The sequence below is a fragment of the Pomacea canaliculata genome, linkage group LG8, assembly GCF_003073045.1.
Source record: "Pomacea canaliculata isolate SZHN2017 linkage group LG8, ASM307304v1, whole genome shotgun sequence".
NCBI lineage: Eukaryota > Metazoa > Mollusca > Gastropoda > Architaenioglossa > Ampullariidae > Pomacea > Pomacea canaliculata.
In genome coordinates, this window is record NC_037597.1 from 19222044 (window position 1) to 19240180 (window position 18137).

At 35.5% G+C, this 18137-nt stretch overlaps 1 protein-coding gene across 2 annotated transcripts; it reads right to left on the minus strand.

Annotated features, from left to right (window-relative positions):
• Nucleotides 1–410: 410 nt before the first annotated feature.
• Nucleotides 411–18132, minus strand: LOC112570235 (coiled-coil domain-containing protein 175-like). Of its 2 annotated transcripts, XM_025248576.1 has the most exons (27): nucleotides 17888–18132; nucleotides 17213–17298; nucleotides 16081–16192; nucleotides 15632–15767; nucleotides 15241–15318; nucleotides 14908–14962; nucleotides 12923–13021; nucleotides 12725–12780; nucleotides 12354–12417; nucleotides 11864–11973; nucleotides 11379–11460; nucleotides 10982–11054; nucleotides 10777–10840; nucleotides 10260–10370; nucleotides 9936–10007; nucleotides 9559–9694; nucleotides 9266–9397; nucleotides 8050–8115; nucleotides 5138–5276; nucleotides 4793–4872; nucleotides 4390–4542; nucleotides 3347–3449; nucleotides 2389–2432; nucleotides 2013–2175; nucleotides 1456–1474; nucleotides 915–1105; nucleotides 411–652 (listed from the first exon to the last, which is right to left on the minus strand). In XM_025248576.1, exons 1-26 carry the CDS (start codon nucleotides 17946–17948, stop codon nucleotides 931–933), a joined length of 2469 nt encoding a protein of 822 aa, XP_025104361.1. In that variant the 5' UTR covers nucleotides 17949–18132; the 3' UTR covers nucleotides 411–652; nucleotides 915–930. The 2 variants fall into 2 exon arrangements, with proteins under 2 accessions (XP_025104361.1, XP_025104363.1); XM_025248578.1 differs by lacking the exon at nucleotides 8050–8115.
• Between the last annotated feature and the right edge of the window lie 5 nt (nucleotides 18133–18137).

Sequence of the window (18137 nt, forward strand, 5' to 3'; positions counted from 1 at the left end):
TAAATACTTTGCTAGATCTTAAGCTTATCTGGTCTTTATTGCTGTATTTTCAGCAATGTGTTCATAATATTAAAGAATATCTCTCTGATCATTATATGGAAGTTTGGGTTGGTGCCTGCATGAGAAACTCCATGCTCAAGGCATGAAATGATACATCACTTTAATAATAATGATAAACGTGTGATTTATAGAGCACACGATCATGCTTATGAAGGAGAATGTTTTCATCACATTAAGACAAGTTGAAGACATGAAGGATGGAAGGAGAAGCAACTAGTAATAAAAAGACAAACATAGATGATACAAATAGGAATTGGGACAACAAACAGTAAGGATAGAGTCATAAATCTGCAGAATAAAACAAGCAGGCAGACTAGTCAATGGACCATAATCACAACTATTGACAACTATGTTGATTGGTCTATTGGTCTATTTATTTCCTTGAAAATAGTATGGACCCTGCCAAACACATTAGGGATACAGAGGATTAGGTCAGGATCTTGGAGAATGGTGTACATCTGTAGCAGTTCTTTGCAAACTTTCTTAAAGCTGAGAAAAAGCTAATTTGCCACAGTCTATATAGTCTGGGAATGCACTTTGTCCTAGAGTCTTCTTGCAGATTTGCGAAACCCTCTGGCTTTGTATTATTATCCTGGAAAAAAAATTGACGTTTTTTTTTTTAATAAGTTTCAAATCAGTCAAGTTTTTGCTACATTCACATATAATTTATTTTTTCAACCAGCATAGTAAAATTATTTCAATATCCACTTTGTACTGTGTCTAGAAGACAACTAGACTGGCAATAAGAGTTAGGATGCAAAGCTGAATACATACAGGATGAGAGATTTATATTAATACAGCTTTAGTAATCAAGAAGTTAATCTACTTTATTCAAAAGATGCATGTAACCTAACCTTTCTTGCCAGAGGGTTACGCATTTTCTTTGTCATCAAAAGTAATACCCTTGTGCTGTAAAGACTGTGACTGGCTACGACTCTGTTCACGTGAATGGCTGCGTCGCTGACTCCCTCTCGATGAAATCTCTCTTTCATTTGACTTGCTGCGACTACGGCTTCGACGACTCTGCTGCGATGTAACTGTACTTCTGTAAACATTACAAATTTGCTGAATATATTTACATCTGAGGATATGATTGAGATGAAATATTAATACATGTACACTAAACTACAACACTGGAGGTTAACATCCACCTTTTAAAAAGAAACTGAATGGGCGCATGAATCTGAGGTGTTATGTTGGCATCATATGGGTTCAAGGAGGTTAAAAGACAAGTTTAATACTTTTTCTTGAAAATACATGTACTTGAATGGCAAATAATATGCCCACAATAGGCTTGAAACTGCCAACGCTGAAGAAGTTCTATATATATATAAAAAATACAGCCTCTTTAATTCCTCCTTCAGGAAATGACTGCTACTGCTAGACATGTGGTACCTGACTTGTCGTCCTGTTCCTGCGACAAAAATAATTACACAGATTTCAGTGATGTAAACAAGTTTAAGAACTCATTGTAATAAAACCTTTTACACTTGCTACAACACATTAAAGGAAGAACCAGAATGATGTTAGCTTTGTCCCTATATAAGTTATGTTTCTGTGGAAAAGCTACACTTGCTTTCTTCCCATATATGCTGGGCATAAAAGATTTTTTTCAAATGTAGAAACTACTGAGCAATGTAAATGTATTACGCTGTTTGAACTGCATTTCACTAGGTTTTAAAACTGTTTCAAAATGACTTCATAGCAAACACTATATTTCAAATAAACATCTACTATAAGAAAGTTCTTTGAAGAACAACAGCTTGGGACACCAGTGTTTTATCTTAAAAGAGATCTCAAAACGAAACAATGTGACTCTAATTAATGTAACTGCAAAGAATTTATTGTTTTTTACTTCAGCCATGCTTTCCCGAGAACATTAGATACTTTTTCAGCAGAAATGTTTGTGTTGGTCAGCAAATGTTCTATTGTAATTGTTAGGATTGAGTTACCAGGAGGACGCCGAGAGGCTATGCTGTCCAGAAACTGAGACAGTTCCTGCAATTCTTCATTCAGACGTGTTGTCACCTGGTCTATTTTATGTTCACGTTCCGATGTATGTGTTAAGAGTTTGCTAAATGCTTCTGCTATGGCTTCATCTCTTGTTGCAAAGAACTAAAAGAAAAATTGAACAATAAAAGATAAAGCAAAATGAACATCCAGCAAACTGGTCTTGTAAGTTTTTATAAAAACAATATAGCCCACTGTGGGATTAATAACAAAGAAACTATAAATTACCAAAACTGTCACTGACTATAAAAACAATACTCCAAAATTTTACAAAATATTAAATCAGATTATGTGTATTTCAACATTTTAAATAATTACCTTCTGCATCATAGCATCAGTATCCCACTTCTTTATGAGGTCATCTAAAAATAAAAGAAACAAAAGTCTTATACAGCAAACGTTTAGTGACAACAAAAATAGTATGATGCATTTACAGGTAAAAGTCATCCCATAAGCTTTGTCAGGTCATTAGGGAATGAGGTGTTAGAAACCTCACTTTTCGTGGGGCCAGTTTTATGTGAGAGCAGTGCCTTTCTCCTCTCCGTCACTACCTTGCCTTCCCCAACCCTCATTGTAGTTAGGTACCCATTCCTGCCAGTTGAGTCACAACGACAGATCAGCACAAGACTTCAGTCATCAAGGACAGCAATGACCACTTTCTCACAGAAAGCAATACTGTATTCAACCGATGGGCTGAATACTGCAAAGACCTGTACTTCCAGCTGAAGACTGAAGAAGGCTGCTCTTGAATCTGATACAAACAGCATAGAACCGATGACTTTGTATGCAACAAGATTGCCATACTTGTAGGACACCAGGAACCTCTACTTTCAACAGTCAAGTAATGTAAGCTTGTCTTCTTTGGCCATGAGATCCGGCACAACACCCTGTCGAAGACTATCCTTCAGGGAACCTTAGATGGTAGCCAATGCCGCAATGGTCAGAGAAAGAACTGGCTTACAAAATTTCAATGCAGGACTGGTCGTCCTGTACAGGACCTGCTGACTATCGCCCACAATAGGCAAGTGGCTGTGGTGTCTATATATGTGCTCCCCACGACAGGTGCTGGTCAAGAGATAACTGACTGACCTGGGTTGACCATGAACGTGTATTCATGGGTTGACTAAGGTAAGTAAGCTGCACTATATGAGTATTGAACCAGTGTACTTCTCAGATCGAATGCCATCACTAACCACCTGGCTTCCACTTCCCCATATATTTGCAGGTGCACACATATAAACATACATTCATCAAAATCATATCAAAAGATTCTCACTTTTTTGTTCAGCAAGCTCAGCCTCCAAGCCTATCTTCATTTGTTCAAGTTCTTTCATCTTCACCTGAAGGTCTGCCAGTTCTTTTTCCAGTCTCATACAGGACTGCAGATACAAAAATAATATCAACATGAGACCACAAAAGAGCTATTTAAAAACCATTATAAATTAGAGAAACAAAATATTAATGCATAGTACAACTCTTTCTTCACAGGAAACCAAGCAGCTACACTTATGAAGCTGTATCTTCTAAAGCAAGCTTTCCTTTTCATGACGGTTGTGCATAACTGATTGACAACCTATAAGCTTCAAGCAATGTACACTATAAAAGCTTAGAATACAAATGTTCTAGTCTATATAAATTTTTCAGAACCTATACATTTGAATACTAACCTTTTGTTATTTCAATCACAACTAAAACCTCTAAATCTCTTTTCTACAGAGTGTACCCAGAAAAATTTATATCCACTTTCAATCTTAATTATCTCTTGTGTATGTTCTGGTGTTTTAAATCTGCTTTGTTACAAGGCAGAAATTATGTGTCACTGATGACATCAACAGCAGCAATGACTAGGCTGGACAAGATCTGGTGCAGCCATAACATCAGATTTACTATGAAGTACAACCTATACAACTCCCTTGTAATACCAATTCTGCTTTAACATATGAAATGTATATATGAAAACATATGAACTCAGCTTGCCAATAAGGAGAGAAGAATCCAGCTATTCAAGAACAAATGCCTGAGGATGAGGCTGCTCCAGATCTTATACAAGGAACATAAAACCAATGACTTTGCACAAAGCACAGTCACCACACTCAGGACACTAGAAACCCCTGCTCGTAACAGTCAAAAGGCCAAAGCTGGTCTGGTTTGGTCATGAGACATGGCATGACACTTTGTCATAGAGACATAGACAGGTCTTTAAGATACATTAACTATATATTAGTAACAGAATTCTGTGCCAAGAGCTGACAATACTTTCAGTTTTTATATTTTGATTTTCCCAGCAGTGTTTGCAATATGCCAAAATGAGAGACTCACACTTTCAATTTTGTCATTTTCTTCCATAAGAGTGCGCAGTTTGCATCCTGCAGCGAAGATCTGTGTCTCCATTTCCTGAGTGGATGCACCATGCTCTTTGAGCTGCTTCATAAGCTCTTGTCTCTTTTCCTTTAACTCCAAGCGCAAGGATTCCTGCAACCAGGTGTGTGCATTTCTATGTATATATATGCATGCATGCACCCATATGTTCCTCATTGTGCAAGTAGAGATATTTATCCAAGCAGAACGTACATTACCACAACAAATTCATATGCAGATTCTAATACAGTATCAGAAAAAATTACCTTAAATGTACCATTCTTCCAGCCTAAACAATATGCAATGCATTTATTTTTTGCTTCAGTCCAACTGATTCAATGACAAACATAAGAGTGTACCAAACCTGTGGTATTTTTAGTCCATCTTTCTCTCTCTTAGCTTTTCTTACAGCATCCTCTAGGCTCTGTCTTTGGTTCTTCATCACTGGTGATCATTTTAGACAAAAGAGAAAAGTGTGTCCTTAACAGCAAGCTGTGGAAGGGTAATGCTTGTAGTAAGCAGTAATGTGTGAAAAGCCATTATTTTTGAATGGAGTTTGTTTACTTATTTATTACAAACCTTTTGCTTACTTGCTACACTCACAAAAATAGTTTGTTGTGAACACTGCTCCACATTAAAGTCAGTTTTGTAAATTGCTGAAAGTATTTGATTGAAAACGAAAGTGTACTTATGTATTTGCACCACATACCCACAACATCTTTTTTCATTTTCTCAAAATCTTGGGTCCGCTTCTCAAAATGCTCTTCCAGGTCATTGAAGATGGGCGTCTGCTCCTCCAGGTGCTTGCTCTTCTCTCTCTTTGCATTTTCAAGAAACTGCACCTCTTCCTGTTTACAAGATTGAACCTTGGATTATGAAAATCTGTCATTGGTACCCTTTGCTTAATTTCTGAACAGAGTGCAGTGTCGTGGACATTATTTATTATGCATCTTATGTCTTGCGCGTGTGTAACAGGGTAGAAAACATTGGGGTACCAAAAATGTAACAGGGTAGATGGGAGTTGCTTTCCCAACCTCACCACAAGAACAAACACAACACTCTCATGGGTTCTAAGTCTATTTACTTTTACGCCAGTCGATGGTTCTGGCTAAGACAAAACCTCCACACTACACACTAGCGCTCTTGATGAAATGTAGCTCTCACCTCTACGCTGTACCCTCACATTCTGTCTTCCTGCCCTCTTCACCCGACTTCTCTCCAAAACATACCCGCACCTCCATCCTGTCACAGTTGATCCCCTCCCGCTCTCCTTCGGTCATGGGGTTGTCATTCGGACAGTATAACTACCCCCTACCACCAAACCTAGTTATGTATCTATTCCTCTGTGCGTGTGCGTGCATGCATGCGTATATGTGCCATGTTCTATATACTACTATACATGCTCAACAGAGGCTATAGGTCCCTTCTATGAAAATGGAACTAAGATGGCCGCTCCTAGCTGTGCGACGTCTGCAGCTCTCACTTCTGATTGAAATTTATTTCAATTTTTCATCGCTTTCGTCTCACCCTGTGTAGGTTAGTTGTCAAGTTATAGACTTAGGGTGTTGCGTCTGTGTCTAGTGATGATGATTTTTACGTTCATTGTGTTAGGCATGCGTTTATCATTTTGGATGGCTGTGGCCGTTACCACTTGCCGACATTATTAAGATGGCGGTCAGCTTATTTCATGCTGGTCCACGGCTTCTCTACTCCCGCGAGCTCTTGCTCCGTCTTCGTTCATCTCCCTCTGTTACCCGGAGTTTTTGGGCGCTGCAAGTCGACATCGCATGGCTTCCTCCACTTCGCAGATCAAGAAGGAGAGGACGCAGAGGCGGTGTGAAGCGGAGACTCAAGAAGTTTTGTCTGGACGATCGACGCAGATCTCCACCTCTTCCTTCTATCCTGCTCTCCAATGTCCAGTTGATTCGTGGCAAGATTGATGAGCTTGAGGTGTGGATACACAACTTTCGACTGCATAGGGATACTTGTTTGTTGCCGTTTACAGAAACATGGCTACACGACGGTGACGCTGATCTAGACATCGCCGGCTTCTCTGGCCCGTTTAGATCTGATAGATCTGCTGCAGTTACTGGCAAGGCGCGTGGCGGCGGAGTGTGTTTCTATGTCAACAACAGGTACTGTACAACGGTTATTCTTCGTGAAAAGATGTGTACTTGTGACCTTGAACTTCTCACAATTTCGCTTCGCCCATTTTACCTCCCGAGAGAATTCCCCCAGCTGTTTTTCACGCTTGTGTATATATTTGCTGGGATCACCGCGCATTGAGCGCATCTTTGTGATGCGGATACTGGCGCGCTATAAAACTACATCATCATCATCATCATCAATATCACAGCAGTCTTGGCTTTCACGCTAAATTAGTCCTTTAGACAACAGTGATTATAGCCAGAAAATACAGGTGCATGTCTCTCAAAGCAAATCATCCTAAAGTAACAGAAAATATAACTTATTTGCTCTGCTTGAGTTTACACTAATAACTTTCATCGGTCACTGGATTCAAACTGTGTGACCTCTAATGTACACAATCCACTCCAACATTTTCCCACTACAATTATTATATGGATCAATGTTGTTTTAATGATGACACCATTTTGGTGTTAGCAATGAGCTAAAATTTTTGCTCATGTATAACTTCCCAGCCATTTCACTTGGAGTGAAAAGTGCTGCAGTAAAAATAATATAAAAATCATAGGTAGGTGACTGTAATTACTGTGACTTCAACAGAAATATATGTCTACAGCTAAAATAAGACATGCAGTGTTTTCAACAACAACAAAATAAAAACAAAAATATGAGTGGTTAGTTAAGCTACTGGACAATAAAAAAAGTGTGATCCTACTGATCAAAATATAGAGACTTAAAAAGACTGAAATTATATGCTTCAGAGGTTTTCTTTACCATAGTAGAACAACTCTTGCTGGATTAAATTAATTAAGACATTAAAAGAGAACTGACAATAATTTTTCCTTCTTTTCCTCTCTCCTTCTATCCTCTCTATCATCGATCCTTTATCCTTTCTACAATAATTTACCCCCACCCTCTCTTTTTTCACATTGCCCCATTGCCCCTTCTACTATAATTTATAACTCTTTATCCTCATTACATATTACATGTCAAGTAATTTACCCCCCACCCTAATTCAAAGAACAGTTTGTTTTTAAATTAGAACGTAGAATGTGTAGGTTTGTATATGATGCCTGCCTTTATCATAACCTACTTAATAAACCAGTCTTTCTACTTTTTTAAATGATGGTTCACCAAGGAGTATGATACAGCTACTAATGAAATGTGCAAAGAATAACCATGATGTAGATATATGAATAAAGTGTATATATAGGAAATATATGACAATATAGATGAAAATATATGCACTCTCCCACAGTATCAAGCATTTAACAGACAATGAAAGAGACTATAAGTCATGAACAAAAATACTATTTGCAAACTTTTCAACAGTTTGTAAATGTCAATGTAAGCACGATAGCCAAGTAAAAATAACATAAATTGTTTCATGCACTGAACCCTTAGAACTGCAACACGAAAAACTAAAATGTAACAGTCATTGTTACATGCCACTGAATTCAAACTCTGGAGGCTTACTCTTAGTACAGCATGATTCCTGGTCCTTTGCCTTTCTTTAAATGCTGCTCTTTGGTAATTGATTATCTGCCCTCAGTGCACAGTCATCATTACTTGTTTACAGATGCAAATATCATTTTACAGGAACTTTGGATAATACAACAACTTATCACATTAAAATTGCCCAAGTCTTTCTGGTTGTCTCAAATATGGTTGCAGATAAAACTGAAATAGTTAACCAATAGGTGTTTGTGCAATTTGCTGTGCAACCTTAATTTGAAATGGTTAGCATGTCTCACAAAAATTTCTTGACATACAGTACAAGTGAAAAATCTTCACTCACTCACCATCCACTCAACAAGCACAGAAGGTACAAAAGTAGGCTCAGCTCTTCACTATCTGTATAAAACTGTGCACAGCTCTTCGACATCTGTATTAAAACAGCACGCACAGTTCCTCAATATCTGTTCAAATCAGTATGTACACTTACAAAATGTCATCATCACTCATCTCTTAACTGGTACCAGCCAATCCCCATGGAAGTTGCCCACCCATGGGGCTGGCCTGATAGTACCTATCATTGAGGGGTAAGGGTAGAAACCAGATTAGATGCAGCAGGGGCCAAGGAGCACCATCTGAGCTGGTCTTGGATAGTTGTGAGCAGCTCTATGAAGCAGTTGGTCCATTCCTTCACACTCACTATCCAGTTCTTCCACTTGTCTACTTCAGCAGTGCTCATCTGCCACAATTCCCTGGAGGACGACATGCTCAAACCAGACCAACTTGAAGCACCACAAGGGTGGTAATCACACTTTCTATAAATTCGTTGGATTTACATTTTTTAAAGAGATATGAAACAATCTCCTTGAGAATTTTGTTTACAATACTTAAATCTGTCTTTCTGTCTTGACAAGCGAGGTCCATATCTCACAACTGTACAACAGGATGGGGACAATGAAGGACTTGTGAAGTCTGTACTTTCTGGTAAACTTTGTACTTTTTCTGTCCCATATTCTGCTCACTTTGGCCATCTCAGCTGTTACCATTGTAATCCTGATCCAAAGGTACGCTTCCATCTTTGGAAAAAATGGCACCCAGGTACTTGAAGCCATGTACCTCATCAAGCTTCACTCTGCTCATTCAGATCTCTAACAAGCATTTTCTTTTTTTTTTCTTTTTTCTTTTTTCTTTTCTGTTTTTTTTTTTTTACAACAGGAGCAATGGTTAAACAACATACCTTCAAGGCATCAACGTACGTCTTCATTTTGCTGAACATCTCCTGATATTTGTTCTGGGCCATTTCCAGGTCAGCACTCAGGGCACTGATTTGTGTTTCATTTTCTTTCAGATCTTTTTGCAGCTGCATGCCCTGTAGATAAAGGAATATCTCAGATAGTCTAACATTTGGTGGATATGTGCTAACAGCTCCAGAAGCTCCTTTTAAACAATCCATAAATTTAAGTGTACATATTATCAAGTGTAGACTTTTTGAGCTCTCTCCAAGGACGAAATCAATCAAAAACATCATACCTCATTGGAGAGCTCAACATGTCTCCGTTTTCCATCCTGAATTGAACCAGACATTTCTGTCATGAAGGTTTGTGTCTCCATTTTGAGATCATCCAGAGTTTTGGAAACAGCATCCTTCTGTACTTGTGCCTCCATTCTGATCATAATCAGGATGAAAACAATAAGCAACATTTGCTGATGCTGTTTCCTATAATTACATACTTCATTGTGGTCCTACGCTCCTCGAGGAGTAACAAGGACTAAACTAACTAAACTAAACAGACTTCACTAATTCAGTACAAAAAAAAAAAAAAAAAATAGGCATGTTATGTCAATTAAGAAATGCAAACATTTTCTCGGAAAGAAAGGTCTTTAGTGAAAGGAGTTCTCACTTATACCTTTCTTTTCTTTCCTTTGACAACAGATCCCGACACTCTTCTATCTGTTTCTTTAGCTGAGCCAGCACTGCCCTGCATATGAAAAAAGCAAAATATATCCTGACATTCTACATCCCAGATTAGTATAGTATTCCTTTAGAAATATATATATCACTGTTATACTGTAAAGACAGCTGTCATATTTCTCACCATCATGCTGTAAAGACAACCATCATATATCTCTCATCATTATGCTGTGAAGACAACCATTATATCACTCAGCAATCCTCCTCATTAATCATTTGGATAATTTTAACAATAAAATTGATAATAAAAGTTACTCACTGATGGGATTCTATCAGAGCCACTGTTTGACTTTCCATGTCAACAGTCTCTGTCTGCAGTCTCCCTATTTCTTCTGATTTGGAGTTCAGTGCTGCTTTCACAATCTGCAGTCTTGTAAAGTGAAGATTATGAAAAAAAAGGTTATATCTTAATCTGAACAATCACAAATGTACTATTTCCTTCAAGGTGTTACAGAATGCTCCTGCCCTGGCATCCCTAACATTTTATTTCTTCTCTGACCTCACAGTACCCAGCCATGTAAAATAGTTATCCCAACACAGGCAAACATTTACCTCCTCTTTCTCACTTACACCAATGCATGCAGATGCTCACATGCATATGAAAAACACACAAATCAGTACTTAAAGTTTAAATACACCAAGTACTTACTGAACAAATTTAGAAACATGGGACTATTTAAATATACAATCCAAGAAACATGAAAGGAATCATACAGCAGACCTCTACAACAACACTGTAAATGAATGATATCCAAGAAACAAATTTATCAACTAACCGTTCATCCAGTTCACTTATTCTCTTTTTATCTTCTCTTTTTGTGGTCTCCCTTTCCTGAAGACCTGATTACGAAAAATGTCCATTATATTTGTAAACACTAAAACAGCACTACTGCAATTTAAATATTTCAACACTTTTGTAATAATAATAATAAAGGTAACATATATTTTCAATATTCCTTGACATTATCTATAAGGACCCACCTGCAAGCAGCTCATCTTTCTGTTTCTCTAAAGCTACAGTTCTTTTGTCTTCAGCATCCAAGTCCGCTTCACTCTAGAGGAACAAAGAAACCATTTCAGATTATCATATCACCTACATGTATTTCAGATTGTCACATCAAATACATGTATTTCAGAAGGAATAACATTGTGAAGGTGCAGAATACAGAGATAGATGCTGATATCTTGCATGTTGTAATAATTTTGAAAGAAAGATACTACCAATTTAACAATTATAAAATGCAAATAGTTTATCAAAATGACTCTTTATTATCACCTTCCTTGTGACCAGCCCATTGGCAGCCCTTTTGAATGTAAAGTGGCAGACCTTGCTGACATAAATCATGACTCTACAAACATTTAGAGCTCCCCAGCTTACCTTCTTTATCTTTCTTATGAGTTCCTTTTGCTTCTTTTCAAAGTCTCTCTCTTCTTGAATTCTTTCATTGAGGATTTGTACACTGACAGAATACAGAACAGCTATTTATTTAGATTTAAAAAAAAGATTTCTAGTAGAAAATAGTTTAGACCTGCCTTTATAAAGTAACATTTAGCAATGTTAATAGTATATTCTTCCTTTTTTTTTGCAAAAGTTGCATTTGGGATCATATTAATGCATACCAAGTAGGCATGATCAAAAAAAGAGACTGAGATAAAAAAAAAAAATGTAATAAACAGAGGCACAACTGTATGAATTCTCAACTTACAGAATATCACTGTCAAAAGTAATTCTGACCTCAAATACAAGCTCATTTCCATATATTCAATGGTAATATAATTGAAGAAATATTGAATGCATAGGCAGACACTGCATGGCTTCTACTGCTTGCTTTTGGTGTATGAATAAGCAACATATATGCTAACCCCTTGATGCGAATCTGGTCATTTTTCTTGAGCTGATCAGAGATTTGTAAGATCAATGTACGCTCCTCTTCCTCCAGTCGGGCTCGTGACTTCTCAGATTGCTCTATGTTCTAAAAACATTTTTAGGATCTTGACTGTAATGAATGATATACACAACTATAGTTGATGCCAAAGCTATCTTGTTAAACCATTGTCAAATGTACCCAATACATTTTTCTGAAATTTTAAATCAAACTGAAAAGATCTTCATAAACAGCAACTGACAACAGAATAAAAACTTCAGTCATTTGACAATTTTCTTGGAAATAATGAGAATAATCATATGAGAATAATGATCTTCTGTGGTACAGTGTAATTTTGAATTCCTGCACTAATCTTGTAAACATTCTTTAAATTTGCTTTGTTGTTAAAAACTGTTGCAAACAGAAAAATACACACACATACACATTATGAAAGCTTATTTATGGTGAGAAATGCATTCTTCACTTACCTTATTAAATACATCAATTTTGCCTTTGCTCTCTAGAAGCTGTTCCTGTGCCACATCTAGTTCTCTTTTTGAAACAAAGGAAATATTCAAATAAAAATATATCTATGGGTAATCATAAAAGATTTTTTAAAAATCCTATAGCAATGGTCATGCAGGATAAGCACAAGTATTCAAAATTGATAATGCAAAAGATTCAGAGCACTAAAGGAGAGCACTAAAATGTTCATCAATGGGTTTAACAGCCAAAAAACAAAGGTAAACTTACAACTCAAAATTTTTAAGAAGGGCTTGATGATTATTACAACTTGACAAAACACATAACTATATATATGTTCAAAAAGAACCTATCTCTCTAATGATTACAAACATACTTTTTCTTAATCACATTTTGTGCTTTCTGCTCCCTTGTCTTCTGGTCTGTGTCAGCCTGAAGATAAACCGAAACAAACATCAAAATATGGTCAACCCCCCAAAAAATGAAGAAAATGGCTATTTAGTAGGATATGTTGGTGGAATGCAAAGAGTAAAAGAATGTAAATGTATTTGAGATATTGTGTAATACTCTATACCACAGCCTCCTTCAGCTTTTTCTTTTCTTGACGAGCTTGTGTTCTCTCTTGAATGAGATCCTCCTTAAGCTGCAGGATCCCATCTTCCAGATCAACAATCTGAAACCCAATATATTTTCCTTGTAAAACAAAATCATACAGATCTATGAATAACAAATTCAGATCTAATCATATAGTTCAATCACTCATGATGATTCAAGTTAAATGTTTAATAATAATAATTGAATTTGAACATATTTCTTCTTGTGGACGTGCTCTTTAACCCTTTCAGGACTGCAGGTGAACACTTTTAGTTTTTATGACACATTTAGCGTAAAAGTGATGTAGATTGAGACGATCTTTATTTGAAAGTGCTGTGCTGCATATATAGTTCTTGAGATAGAGTGTGAGACAAGTATAGATCTTTATGGCAGAAAATCAAATACTTTTCTGATGATATTATTTTGATAGCTGAATCAGTGACTGGCTTGCCAAATCAGCTAAATAATTTAAGTATAGCTTCATCCAACTTGGACTTAAGTGTAAATTTATATAAAAGTAATATTGTAGTTTTTTGCAAGGGTGGGTTCTTATAAGACAATTTAAGGTTCTTATAGGGACAAGAGAATGCTGGACCTACAATAGTGTTGTCATGCCTGTCGTTATGTTTATATGTTGTTTTCTACTAAGCTTAATTTTACAGCAGCATGCCAGGACTTGGTAAGCAGATGAAAGAAAGGTTTATTCGTAATAATGAAAACTCTTAGATCCTATAATAATATGAGTTTAGATGTATTTTTGAAAGTTTCTTATGTTCAAGTTCTGCCTATATTACAATATGGCGCAGAACTGTGGGGATTTCATATGGCATCTCAATATTGTTCCCTTAAAACTTTACCTGGGGTTAGATAGGCACATTCCTAATGATCTAGTCTATGATGAATTACACAGATACCCAATAACAGTAAATTCAGTGACTAGATGTGTTTGTTACTGGTTGAAACTTGTAAGAATGATGATAGGCTGCATCGTAAAGTTTACAGAATGCTTTTTGATTTAGATGTAAAGGTTAAAATAAGCTGAATATCTAACATTAGAACAAAGTTATTTTCTTGTGTTTGGCTTTGCATGGATGAATCAAGGAGTACAAAATGTAAGTTAATTTATTTATAGGCAAATCAAAGGAACGACAAGTTTTGTGCATAGGTGGCAGAAATGGGAAGATCACATTAATAGTGGTGAGAGATTTTCTTTTCATTTTACATAAAGGATCTCAGGCACTGTTAAAAAATATTTGAAAATTAATTTACAGTACTTTTTTCTGAAAGTTTTTGCTAAATTTAGAGCAGGTATGTCCTGTATTGCAGTACATTATTTTCGATATATAAGACATACAGACTTTATATATGACCTGCTATGTCCATTATGTCGAATAAATGTTCTGTTGTAAAGCCCTACAGCATTTCAGAGTAAGATATATACAAAGAAAATGCTACATAAACCCCAAGTTTTAAAATGAGATTGTTATTGGCTTCAACAAATGAAAAAATTCTAAAGAATTTGGCATTATATCTTTTCTATGCTTTTCAATTTAGAAAGTCTATAGTGGAAGATTAATCTATGTATCTAAGTAGTTTTGAAGTCATTGTTTGCAGTTCTAATCTTCATATCTATTTTTAAATGTCATATTGTATTATTATTGTCATTTGTTCCTCCTTCTATAGGGCAATGGCCATTGAATAAATTATCAAATTATTATACAATCAAACAATCAAATTATTATACTTAAGACTAATAGTTTCCTTGACTCATATTTACCATTTAAAGCAAGAAAAATGTGATAATGGGAAACTTAAAAGGTAAAATAAACATTGCAGGTGTTAACACTATTGCATGCTGTATGACCCAAAATGTTAGGCCTTGATGTTATTGCTATAGAATATAACCCAAAATGCTAAATAAATATTACAGATGTTATAAGACTGAAAACATTTAAAAAAGCTCACATCTTGATTGGTTTGTCTCACGTTGTCTCTTGTTTCATTTAAGCTGATCTGCATTCTAGAATCACATTAACATACAAAGCGATGATATTATACAAATAGCAATGTTATAAGATTAGTACGTCTGCCTTACAATGCTGCCTACTTTCTCATCAACAAAATTTGACATAAACTACCCTGACAATAAGCTGTGACTTTCCAAAACAAGTCCTAGAAAACAACATCCTGATTGCATGTCTGTAATTGTGAGAGGTCAATGAATAGTAAAAGACATGGCCCCTTCAATGCAGAAAACAAGTTAATTTGACAAATTAAACCTCAAAGTGAAATCCTTACTCTGCTTTATCTGCCATCCCCTGGTTTAGCTGTGAAATTATTTCCTCATGCTGCTGCTTTAGGAGTTCTCTTTCTGGGCTATCAATTGCAGCAAATAAATAGTTAAATAAGTAAAAAGATTAAAAATGAAATGCACAATAGAGTCAAATAATAATATTTATTTGTAGTAAATTTATAGAGTTATTTACAGACATGCTTGAGTATTTGATTTTTCCATCTCTTTTCGTGTAACCATTATAGGCAGTGGAATGATTCACACATTTTTTTAAAAATGAATGGATTTAGTTTACAATGAGATGAAACGAAGTTTTTTTTTCAGATATAATCATTAAAAAATTATTCATTTCAGTTGGTTGAAAAATCCCATATTTACAATGAAAAAAAATCTTACTACAAAACAGCATTTTCTTTCTCAAGTTCTTGTGCTTTCTCATCAAGGGCTGCAATACTGTTGTTCATGTTCTCCAGGCGTTGCTGAAGTTCCCACAGTACATTTGCATTCAACTGTCTTGCTGCTAAGACAGCCTCTGGAATTAAAATATTTGTAGCAGCACATAGATTATTTACACTCAAATAGAAACAAAGATTGTTCTCTTAATATGCAAAGCTCTGAAACACAGTACGAATAGATCCAGTAGCATAACATTTTAGAACTTATATCAAAACAGGAAAGAACAAAAGAACTTCGTACATTACAGACCATTAACTAATTATATTCCAAACAGAGAAACAGAAAATGCTGTCCACAAAGGTAAAGAAAAGCAATGTGAAATATTTAACATAGCAAAATCATGAATGAAGACATTTTAAAAACATGAGCTAGGGAAGTTCACAACCTGCCTTTAATCTCATCACGAATCTGGCCTGGAAGAAGCTTAAGCTGATGGCGAAGAACACTGGATTTAATAGTCTCCGTTTCCAAAAGCATATGCATCTGCTTCCTTTCAGCTTCCTTAATCAAAATATTATTGATGTAATGATCAAAGCAGTAAAAATAAGCATTATTATGAGTGAGCTCAAACTATCTAATAGTGTCAATAGCCTCACTTGACATATGATGACAGTGAAAAAAAAGATAGAAGGACAGAGAGGAAAGAGGAATAAATACAAAGTTTAATAAAAATTGAACAAGTTTTGTGTTCCTGTTATCTATCTTTTTCCACTTCTTCCTCCTTTCTTATTCTCTTTTCTTTTTTTGTCTAGTATGAAATGTTGAACTTATCTAGAAAGTGTACGTGTACTACAACCATCCAAACAGAGTCTTGGTCTAACAGTCACCAACAACATTAAAAAATTCAATCTCTGACTACCAATATATGTTCATTTAGCTAACTCTCAAGTTTTCTTTGGGCAATATGCCACCTGTCTTAAATGTTTTGGATACCTTCTGCTTTTTCTGAATTTATATGCATTTTTTTTCTATTTATAGCTTGATGTCATTTACTTTGGTTATGTGCTGGAGAGTTACTCTATGTCTGGAGACAGTCCTAAAAGTGATTTGTGTGATACAAGTTTTTCCACCTGAACACATTGTAAAATCCCTGTCACATACTTTTGTATTTTTTCCTGCTTAGTAAGTTCATCAAAGTTACTTAATATATACCAAATATATACATGATCATTAGTGATAGATTTCGGTGATAGAGCCAAAATTCCAAAATTTACTTCTGGCATGGAATATGACCATAATATTATGAGATACAAGCTATTTTATTCAAGAAGCAATCATAAGCTAGAATTTACAGTCTAAATCATGACAAACATGCATACTTGATAACTTTATATAAAACTATTATTAAGAAATTAAGGTTAGCTTTAAGCATCATACTTGAGGTGGTATGCATTGATTGAATGGATAAATAATAAACATTTGAAATTTGTTCTTGTGAATTAATAAGATTCTATTCAATGACATTTTAAGTGTTGAAGCACTTTGTAAGGACTGTACAGTCCTTACAAACTTTGTACTTACCAGATCATGCAAGGCTTCAATGACCATGTCTATATTTTCTAGATCGCTGCTTCTGAACCCAAACTTGTCACTTTGCATTCGATCAGCTGAAAACATATTTACATAATTACAATCTTCGTACATTTTTCATATTATATTTTCGTACATTTACGCACATGCACACACACACACATATGCATATATGTGTGCCCACACCGTTCTGGACTTGTGTCTGATTAACAGATATAAACGATTAATATAAACAGTAGGTATGCCAACAGTTTTTGGAAACATCAGAAATCAGATCCACTTTATAAAATACCACATTAACAACTAAAATAAGGTGAGAAAACCTTAAAATTTTAATTTTAACTAACAGCAGTTAATTATTCAAATAAATGTTATCAGGTATGTGTGGGAACAGTATTTTTAATTTTCCTTATTCATAGAAGAAATTTTACAGACATATAAATTTGTTTACGCTTCTTTACTAAATTAGCAGCAACACAATGTCTGAAATGTGCATATTATGCCTGTGACCATTTCTCTAATGGTTATTCTAACGGACAGTATATAATAACACGTGTATTTTGAGTGACAGTTTAATGGCTTTTGGTGTTCAAAATTTCTTTCAATTTAAAGTACAGGCTATCTGCTTAGCAGGACTATTTGATAAATGTGCCATGTGAACCTCACCTAATTCTTCTAGCTTTTGCACGGCGTTATTTACGCCTGGGATTTCTGTTTTTACCGACATCACTGCTGTATATTTTGACTGACAAAGCTTAACACAGTTTGTAGAAAGTTAAAATGAAGTGACTCCCTTGTTGTTATTTGTAAATGACATAATCTCCAGCAGTTTCGTGAACATTTTGTTTACGCAGTAATAGAAAATGTCAAGTTAATTCTGCCGCTGCCGACGGTTGTCAACACCAATAACAACAAC

Excerpts from the sequence above, each read along its gene's own strand:
- LOC112570235 (XM_025248576.1), bottom strand. The coding sequence starts at position 17,948 with ATGTCGGTAAAAACAGAAATCCCAGGCGTAAATAACGCCGTGCAAAAG. Across the intron at positions 12,418-12,724 it reads CAAAATGTGATTAAGAAAAA|AGAACTAGATGTGGCACAGG; the intron begins GTATGTTTGTAA and ends TGTTTCAAAAAG. Across the intron at positions 10,371-10,776 it reads ATAAGTGAACTGGATGAACG|ACTGCAGATTGTGAAAGCAG; the intron begins GTTAGTTGATAA and ends TCACTTTACAAG.